This window comes from Gavialis gangeticus, unplaced genomic scaffold (genome assembly GCF_001723915.1).
Source record: "Gavialis gangeticus isolate Ggan-Ray unplaced genomic scaffold, GavGan_comp1, whole genome shotgun sequence".
Taxonomy (NCBI): Eukaryota; Metazoa; Chordata; order Crocodylia; family Gavialidae; genus Gavialis; species Gavialis gangeticus.
The window spans coordinates 106,135,413-106,145,524 of record NW_017729024.1 but is presented as its reverse complement, the minus strand read 5'-3'; the positions used below and the strand labels follow the sequence as shown (position 1 = coordinate 106,145,524).

Sequence of the window (10,112 nt, the reverse complement as noted above, 5' to 3'; positions counted from 1 at the left end):
GGGCTCGGGGGGGGGAAGCATATATAAACTACAGAGATAAATGTCTGGGAATGCGGCCATGAAAAGCAAAAAGGGATGGGGGTGAGTGCCCAGAGGGGAAGAAGGATGAGTGAAAAAGAGAGAGGGGGGAGAAAGTGTGTGGGGCTTTAGAATGTATGTGAAATCATGTTAAAAGGGTTTTTTAATTGCATTTCAGAGGTAAAAATTTAAAATGAAAGTGCCTTTCATCTGTTGTGTCTGTTCCTGAAAAATTGGTACCTGAGGGTATGGCAGATGGACAAACTGTAGAGTTTAAGAGTTGGAGGGATTTACTATGTATCAGGTAGTTTTCAGTAACTGTATGTTTTATGTGTACTCTCCTGTGGTATATTGAAGTTAAACAAGGGCATCTTAGCTCTGAATAAACAGGGTTTAACCTGGGATAGTATCAGACACAGGCCTACTCTGTGATAAGACTCATGGAAAGTGATCCCTTCCCCTTTTAACTCAATATAATTTATTTGTCTTTTAGGATAGTATGTGGGCTACTCTTTAGGATCTACTATTACTACTTAAAAATAAAGTTTATAAGAAATGTCTTCTATATGATGGAATACCTAGTTGCAAAAATGTTTTTGCAGATTTTCTGCTGAACTGTTTTAAGGGAATTAAAAATAATTCTCTTAAAGCAAATCAGATGAGAAACTATATTGCATTCAAAATTGAAACTGTGAGATTCAGAAGCAATTTGTTTTTACTTTCTTTTCAGGCATATATCCCACTTTATGCATAATATACCTTTTCCTTCACCTCAAAGGCCAAGGATCCTTGTACAGGTAACTAAAACATCTGCTTCTGCTTCTTGTCATAGTGTTAGGGTGCCCTTCTCTCATTCACTGAAAGCATGAGTTCCTTCAACTTTTCACCTCAGCCTTAAAACTTCCTACACAAGTAACAAAATGTTACTCTCTTATATTCCTGTAATTTTAGATTAGCTAAATACTGTATTTACTCAAATATGAGAGGAGGGTTTTCCCGTCAGTTGGCACAGAGGAAAAAAGTCCTTTGTCTTAAAATCACATACAAGGAAACATTATTCAGTCCATTGGCAATCATTAAACTGCTCCCAAAAGCAGCATGTGCTCAGCAATAGAAACCAACTCTGAAGTTGATTAAATGCAGCCAACATTGAGCATGACTGTAAAGCACCTGACCCATATTGGGCAAACATATTGATGAGAACCATGTTTTTTTTGTGTGGCCCTTTAAAAAGAAAAAAAGAAAAAAGCAGGAGGGGTGGGTTCCTTTTTGGATGGAACTGGCACCGGGCCTTGGAGGTACTGCAATATCAGGCCAGCACTAGGAGGGCCAGAACTAGCCCTGATACCCTCCCTTTGGTGCCACGTGCTACATTTGATTTTGGCTAAAAAGGCCAAGGTACTGATGGGAACCTACCACAAGGATAGGTTAGTGCAGCCCATCTGAAGAAAATATGTGGTAGTAGCCATTAAATACAGTTCCTCTGAGTGCCAACTCTTTTTTCAAGTCATGGTGAGCCACCACATTACCTAATTTCAACTTCCTCTTCACTCCCACATCTGGGCTGCATCCTTCCCATGTCCAGTGATTCCTGTTTCTTCACCAGCCTTAAATGTCTGGCAAACATCAAATGGGGCTCCAAACAGTTCACTAGAATCCCTCTGTTGCTTTCTCTCTCAGCCTAGCATACATGATTAGTGTGGTGGTATCCTCCATGATACGAAGTGGGACCAGGTTGCCCTGTACCTCATCTGCATATAATTTTTACAGCATCCCAGGACTCGTGACAAACACATTTGGTTTCAGTCATGAGTGGGGGGCTAATTAAGTACTCACCTTTGTGGGGGCTATCTAGAGTATACACACATACTGAGCAATGCTATGCCATGGAGTCACCATGGGTTGAAGTCCTGGTGACACTCCTGGAGTCCAGCCCAATGAACTGTATGGTAAATCATGAGCCTCTGGTTTTAAACTAATATCATTCATAGTTTAGTGGTGCTTAAAAGTGTGTTTATGGAGTATCTGTGGTAAAACTTGCAACAGTTTCAAAAAAAAGATGGCATGTATCAATTCTGGATGAGCTAAGTATATGGGTACTGGTATGCAAATTGCTACAGCCAGTTACCATTAAGCAATTATCTTAATTTCAAGGTAATTGCTTTCAAATTTGCTCTTCACTTCTATATGCTCAGGGAGAGCAGAGCTGATAGTAAGAAGAGGGGACAGGAATTGCTGGGGGAAAAATTGGGGGAGCAGAGGGCAACAGGACTACTGAAGGACCACCCATGGGGATGCCAGTTAACTAATTAATTTAGAGGGTCATTAATCCTCTATGACCCACAGGTAGTCAGGTTCGGGGGCATTAAAGTAAGTTAATTTCCCTGAGTACTGATTTATTGCCCGACCCCACACACAGTTAGAAAGAGTAGCTACACACTACACCACAGGTAGGTTGAATAATATAAGCTGTATTACACAACAAAACCCATGCAACAACTACCCAACGCAATATTCCTGTAACACCCAAGCCATAATGCAATAAAATACACCCAGCGGGACAATAACCCAATGCCCCTGGTCACAGAACCAATCAAGTACACATTACAATGAGCTTCGGTCACTACACGGTTAACTGCTGTGCAACTTCACAGACAACCCAGAAACCACAGATGGCAGCAAGAATGCCCTGGACCTAGTCAGCAGGAGAAACCCTCTGACAGTCCATGAGGATTTCTAGTTTTTCCCTGTTAAGGTACTCAGCACCTCAAATTGGGAAAGGGTGATGCTTTACCCAACTGCAGCTTCCACAGCCAAAGCCCAAAGGAAAGGGCGTGAGACAGGTAAGCCTCAGCGAGCTCAATCCCAATGACCAGGTCACAGCAAGGAACTTGCACTCAACAAACTTCTACACCCCAAGAGCCTGGAGTCAGAACTATCTAGCCTGAGTGAGAGTGAGGTCGAGTCCGACCCTGAACCCTGAGAGCTCCTGCTGGCTGCTCCAGACAGGATTTATAGTCTTCTAATCACACCACTTGTCACTCACCCACTGGTCCAATCATCACCCTTTTCACAATACCCACTCAAATTCAAGCCTGGGCAATACTTAAAAGGACCAATCAATTCAAACTATTTCAACAAGCAACATTATCATAATTAACATATCAATATTGATAAACAGTTGCATTACCATTATACACTGTGCATGCACAGACCTTAAAAGTAGGTCATGACTTCATCAAGATTGAGAGTTCAAACCCTCTAGAAACTTCTCACCTCTGGTCATGGCGCATGTATGGACTTTCACTGTTCTACACTACCTGACCCCCCAGATTTATTTTTCCTGCTGTAGCAATAGGAAGGGGATAAATTCAAGGCAAACTTCCAATAATTAGATTCTATACCTGAAAAATGTTATAACAAATTTATACATTTTCCATATGTAGAATCTAATTATTGGTGCAGGGGTTGTCTTCTATTTGAGTAAATATGGATAAAAGTCAAGGAGCGTTATTTTAGATTGCTAATTGTGTAACTGGCAGCAGAATGCTTCTCAGCGTCATCAAATTCCCATCATCCTCCCCCTCAGTTTGCGGGCACCATTTACACTACAAGTTTTTTCTCTCACCTCTCCATACAAGTACAGGTTAGATGAACAGTGTCTACTGGCATGATCTTCAGTACTACTATATTTAATCACTCGGCAGTGGTTGAGTTCAGTGTTGAGTTATAGGCTGTTTCATGTAAACTTTGTGCATCTTATCAGTGACGAATCTGAGTTCTGTTGGCCCAGTGAACAGAAATTAAGGACTATCCCTAATTAACATTTCCCATATTTTATTGTGACTCCTTGTTCTTATTCTGCCTGGCATCCCAACAGAACATTGATATAAACATTAATTGGGACATTGGAAGTGTATTGTCCTTGGGATTGGCCATACAAGTTATTTAACGTTTCCCTGTTTTGCAGCTTTCTGCCCATGACGCATTAATACTGTCTCAACCAGTTTCTACACCTTTACCACTCAGGTAATATTAACTATTTAAATTATATGTGGCTTGAGAAGTTTAACAAAACAATGGATTGGGGATGGGGATGGAAGAAAGGAAAGCATTTTTGCAATGTGTAGAAAATCCCTGCCATGTGAGGGAGTAATCTGGTTTGAATAATAACTATGTCTGAAGCAAAAAATTAGTTTTCTTGCCCACAAACGTTGAAAAAACAAGCAAACAAACCATCTCCCCTCCGCCCCACGCTTTACCAGAAGCAGCAGCATGTTATTTTGACCTGACGTGGCTCTGCAGCATCTGTATAGATTGGGTGCTTCAGCAGGGGTTTTTGGTGCTTTTACATAAAGCTGATTCAGTCATCTATTACAGGGGTTGTCAGCTGGAGGTAGGCGTACCCCAAGGGGTGCCTAGAAAAGTTGTAGGGGATATGCGTGGGTGGGCAGGGACAGAGTGCGCCCTGAGGTGCAGTGGTGGCGTTCGCCTGTTACCCAGGTGTGAGAGAAGAACACGCTGCTAGCCTCACGCAGGACACCATGTCGCCTCCTTGCCCCCCGCCCCAGCTGGCTCTCCTGATTGACCGCTACCTTCTTACAGCAGAGCTGTGAAGTTCTGAACAGTGTGGGGGTAGGAGTGTGTTCTATGCCCACCCTCAGTGGCATGCAATTTGCTGGGTACAGGGCTGGTCAGCAGGCCACGGAACCATGACCGGCCATGGAAAAGCAGTGTGGCATGCAGCCAAGTGGGGTGGCAGAAGTGGGGGCCAGCCATGTGCTGGCCCCCCTCCCAGCACCACTGCTACGCACACCCCTGGGATGGCATGGGGGGGGTGCATGCACCTGGATCAATATGTGGGGCAGGGTGGGCTGCAGATGCGGCTGGAGCCAAGGCAGTGCTGGGCTGTTCCCGGGGGGGGTGCTGGGCTGGGCTGCATTGAGAGAGGTATTGGGGGGCTATGGTGAACTTTGGGATGGCTGTAGCCCCATAGCCCTGCTCCCAGTGCCACTGCCACCTGTCCTAAGTGGAGCCCGGCACAGCCTGCAGCTGCAGCCCACCCTGTTCCCTGTCCAGATCCGGGGGGCACACGCCCCCATACCCTTCCAGGGGTGCATATAGTGGCAGGAGCAGCCACCCCCATGCATAGCCTCCCATACCACATCACTCCTTCCTTCACTTTCTTTGTGAATGGGCTTGGGGGAGGCAGATGGAGACTCCCACAGTGCAGAAGGGAGTGGGGCAGGGATGAATCATTCACCCCTGCCCCTACCCCACTCTGTCCTGCACTGTCCCATGACCCAGCCTGGCCGGGGTCCCATTCACCATAATTGGGGCCCTGGCTGGACCAGGTCATGGGACACTTGGAGCCTGGCACCCCTGAATGAGCTGCCAGGTTCTGATTGTCCTATGACTTGGCCTGGCTGGGGCCCCATACATGTTGAATGGGGTCTCAGCTGGGCTGGGTTGTGGAACAATCCCCACAGTGCGAAGTGAATGATTTGCCCCTGCTCCACTCCCTCCTGTACTGTGAGGAGTCTCAATTCCCCAGCCCCACTCCCTCCCTCACCACTTTCAGGTGGGGGGCAGATTGAGGCCCTCATGGTGAGAGAGGGAGCAGGGCAGGAGCAGGGGTTGGGGTGAGTGGGGTCTCAGCCAAGCCCCAGTCACCCCAGCCCCTGCTCCTCCCTGTGCCCTGCTCCCTCCCTCAGCTCAGGTGCCTCAATCTGCCTCTCTCCCCACAACCCTTTCCCCTTCACCCTCCCCTTCCCCCACAGACTGCTGGGGGGGGGAATGTGCTCAGCCCCCCAAATAATTTTTTCTCCCTCCACCTATGCAGCACCTGCCCCTGCCCCAGCTCCAGCCCCACTCCCTCCCTCACAAGGGCCTTGCTCTCCTCCCTCCCCCTTTAAAAAAAAGAAAAAAATATAAAGGGGTACATGTGCTGAAACTTTGAGACCAAAGGGGCACACTTGTTAAAAAAAGGTTGAAAAACCCTGGTCTATTAAATAAAAGCACCAGAAAAGCGCCACTAAAGTGCCTGATCTCTACAGGCTTTGGGAAAGGTGGGTGCAACTAACACACTGTCTCTTCTGGGTATGTACTAGGCTCAGTGTGGGAGCGTGCCAAGTTTAAAGCAAAGTGCCTTTTTTACTTTTTCCGTGTCTGCAAGCAACAGAAGTTGATGCTGAAAACTGGGCTTTAAGAATCTATTGTTATTGCTTTAAGATTATTTCTTATCCCATTTTTTCCCTTTCCCTTCTAATACATGGGAGAGTGTGGCTGCCAATTCTGAGAAATCAGCTAGTAGGTGTGTGCAAGCATGACAGGAAATGTTAAAACATGTTTGAACAGTCTGTGTTTTGGTGCATTCTCTTAAAATTGGTCTACCTCTCTTGCCCTGGAGCTCAATGCACAAAATTTAAGTTTATGGATTTAGGTTACTTTTGCACATTTTTAAATCAACCTTCATTCCAACTAGACAGCAAGGAGTATTTTCCATGATTATTTTCATATTGGAATCTATATGTGTTACTGTGCTTTTGAAATTTATTTATCTTCAGAGTGGATGTTAGCTGCCAACCAACAAACTTGACAGTGACAGGGGCATGGAGCATAAACATACTCTTGCTTTGGAACACTGGTTTAAACTTTTATTCTTATACATATGAAGTGTTGTGGAATCTGAAATCTCCACATACTATTAGCAAAGAACATGCACAATCTAAACTGTATGGAATCCAGGAAGTTGACCTAAGTAGAGATAAAGCCTTTTGATTCCAAGGAGTGCCCAAAATGTGCTGAAGTATTCCATCTTAAACGGGGATTCCCGTAGCTTTATACCTGGAATATTATCAACCATTAGGAACCGTCGTTTCATGATGCTTGCTGTATTTCTTGGCAAGGTGGGCCTGGATATGTAATGAGAACCTGAAACAAAAAGAATAATTCTCTTTAAAAGATTTTTTTTTCTTGGTTGTTTAGCTTCTGTTTACAGTAGTGAAAATCCTGTATCAAGGTAATTATTGCCTGGCTACGACTGGAATTAGGTGAAGCCATTAACTTCTCTCAGCCAGTCATGGTCTCCAGCAAATACCCAGCACATTGATCACAGTTGCTGTTGCTGCTGTTTCTCTAGCTGTGTTGAATTATTGCTGTTCAAATCCAAGTAACTTTCTATAACTTTCTCCTGGCCCTCCCGCTCCCCCTCCCCAGTGGAGCAAACTTCAGCACCCTGCTAATGAATCTTGGACCAGAAAACTGTGCTACTGTGCTACTCTTTGTACTCTTAGAAGGCAAGATCCTATTGCACTCCCTTAGACCAGCTGTGCTGACGGGTGTAGCTGAAGCTGTAGTAGCTGTAAGTATTGAATATTCTGTAGTGCAGTGAATTATATTACTCCTGACTCTGCAGTGTAATTTTTATCTGTTTTTCATCACTTTCTAGCATTAGTAACAAACTATATTTTGAGATCTGTTAATTATTATGATATACTGAAAACTGGAAAAGTATGCGTTGTGCTGTAAGCACTGTTAAAGAACAGTTCCTAACACAAAGACAAAAATTTTACAGTTTCTTACTAAAGGAGTGTTCCCCTATGCATTAAAATATTCTAACATTTGATTGTAAGATAGGATGATTGAACTCTCTAAATGCCCATTTTATAGTCATAGCACTGTGTTGAAGCCTTTTGTCTGAGTTTTGTTACATTTAAGTCACAGGCAACTGAAGTTTGCTGAAGATATGAGAGGCAACTGTAGGCTGTTTTGAGCTCTTCACTGTGTATTAAGGGTCTTCATATTTTTATTTTGATTTCCTGTATTTGCCAGTTTCACTTGTGTTTATTGCACACAGTCTGTTGTCCTGTTTAATACATGGATTTCATTTCATTTTTTCCTTCAGATGATATTTCCATTCCAATGGCAATGTCCATACATCCCCCTCTGTCCTTTGTCTCTGGCAACGGTGCTCAGTGCTCCTGTTCCATTTATAGTTGGAGTTGATTCACGATACTTTGATCTGTATGATCCACCACAGGATGTTGTTTGCATTGACTTAGACACAAACATGGTGTACATGTAAGTTTGAGATTTTTTTAACTTTTGCTAGTATATACAGTAAAATATCAGAGGTACCCAAAAAAACTAGATACTTTCAAAGAACAATGCTTCAACAGATGTTTCTTAGTCCCGATCTGTCTCTGCTGTTGCTAAAGTTACATAACTAATTGAAGTGTATTGAACTAACATTTTGAGCTAAATTCAGAAGTGAAGTAAGTGTGTAGACATGGAATTGTATATCTGGAACAGAAAAAGTAACTGTTTTAGAGAATGTAAGCCAGAATAGAGACAGGGTCTGCATCTTTTACTATTCTACAGGTTTCCCTTTAAACCACTATGCCACTTCTGAAATTTGGCATGTATGAATGTGATAAAACTGCAAGTATGTGTCCAATGAACATGGAGATCAGTCAGTTGAATGCTAAGACATAAACTTATAAAAATATGCATGCAAAATTATCAGCTAATAATTAAAAAAAAAAAAAAATACTGATGTCCACTTTGCCATTTTCCCTGAGAGCACTGGTGCACTCCCTGACAGCAGAGTTCCTGGGCAGTGGGGGCAGGCGAGAGCGCTGGTGCCCCCCTGAGAGTGCCAGCCGGGGAGTGTGGGCGCCAGGAGAAGCAGTCCCCCCAGGGCCAATTGCGCTCACTCGGAAATGCCAGTGGCATGCCGCTGCCATTTGCAAGTCAGTGAGATCGGCCCTGGGGGGTACCCCCCACCCCTGGTTGGCAAGATGGGCCATGGAGGACCCTGCCCCCCGATCACTGACTTCCTACTGGGGGTGCAAGTGCAGGAGGCACCAGTCGCCTATGCTGTTTTCTTCTAGCATGATGGCTTTTCCGTCTAAGGAAGGTGGATTGGAGGTGAGCTATGGTGGCATTAGGCATACAGTGTGTGGATGCCTTCATTAAAACTCAAGATCTTAAGTTTCATTTTAATTCTTTTAGTGTAGAATGAGTTGTGCAAAGCAGCAAATCTGAGGGGTAGATATGTTTTATAGAATTTTTCTAGTGCTGCAAGAACAGAAAAAAAAATTGTTCTCACCCCACTAAAACCACAGTTCATGTACCAAAAATTACATTACAAATATAACTATTGAAGGGAGGAAAATCTTTAATGTTGTTTTGAATGTACTCTGCATGATTCACCCCTGCCCCAGCCCCACTCCCTCCTGTACTGTGGGGGGGCTCAATCCCCAGCCCCTGCCTCACTCCCTCTGGGCAGATTGAGCCAATGCAGCGAGAGAGGGAGCAGAGCCAGGGCTGGACAGGGTGTGGGATGGAGCCAGTGGTTCACCTGGGAGGTGTGGGGCATGGGGACAGGGTGCAGCAACTCCTGCCACTGCACACCCCCAGAGGAGGCATGGGGGGCATGTGCCCCACCCCCCAGATCTGTACACAGGGTGAGGGGAGGCTGCCGCTGTGCATTCAGGGCTTGGGCTGCTCCAGCCTCTTCCTGGTGGCTGCACTTGGGTAAGGCGAGGTGTACCACAGCAGCGCTGGGAAGGAGGGCTATGGGGGGGCTAGAGCCACCCCAAAATTCACCGTAGCCCCCTCTGGCCTGAGTGCAGCTGCCGGGAAGGGGCTGGAGCAGCCCCAGCCCTGAGCGCACAGCAGCAGCCCACCCTCACCCTGTGTACCGATCCAGGAGGGCACATGCCCCCCCCATGCCTTCCAGAGATGCTCACAGCGGCGGGACCCTCCCACCCACTCCCTTGGATGAACCAGCAGCTCCATCCCAAGACCTGCCCAGCCCAATCCTTCCCTCACTGCGAAGGCCTCGATCTGCCCCTTCTCCCCCCTCCCCAGATAGACTTACCAACCAGATCTGCTCTCAAGGCTTCCAGGTTGCATATCAGCAATTGGATCGGTATCAGCCGATATGGCTTGTCAATAATTAGGCATTGGTATCTGCCCAAAACCATCTTTATCGGCACACCTCTAATTTTTTTTATACTCCACCCCCGCCAGCCCCATTTCCCACTTGCTCCCCCATCCCCCTCCGGCTCCTACAGCCCCCCCCCCCC

The 10,112-nt window shown here is 45.6% G+C and overlaps 1 protein-coding gene across 4 annotated transcripts in view; it reads left to right on the top strand.

Moving 5' to 3' along the window:
* The window catches only part of DENND4C (DENN domain containing 4C), a 137,717-nt gene that overhangs the window by 41,837 nt on the left and 85,768 nt on the right, over positions 1–10,112 (top strand). For all 4 annotated transcript variants that reach the window (XM_019517509.1, XM_019517508.1, XM_019517510.1 and 1 more), the window contains exons 6-9: positions 749–815; positions 3,989–4,047; positions 7,237–7,381; positions 7,925–8,100. In XM_019517509.1, coding sequence (XP_019373054.1) covers positions 749–815; positions 3,989–4,047; positions 7,237–7,381; positions 7,925–8,100 — 447 coding nt within the window. The remainder of the gene's footprint in view (positions 1–748; positions 816–3,988; positions 4,048–7,236; positions 7,382–7,924; positions 8,101–10,112) is intronic.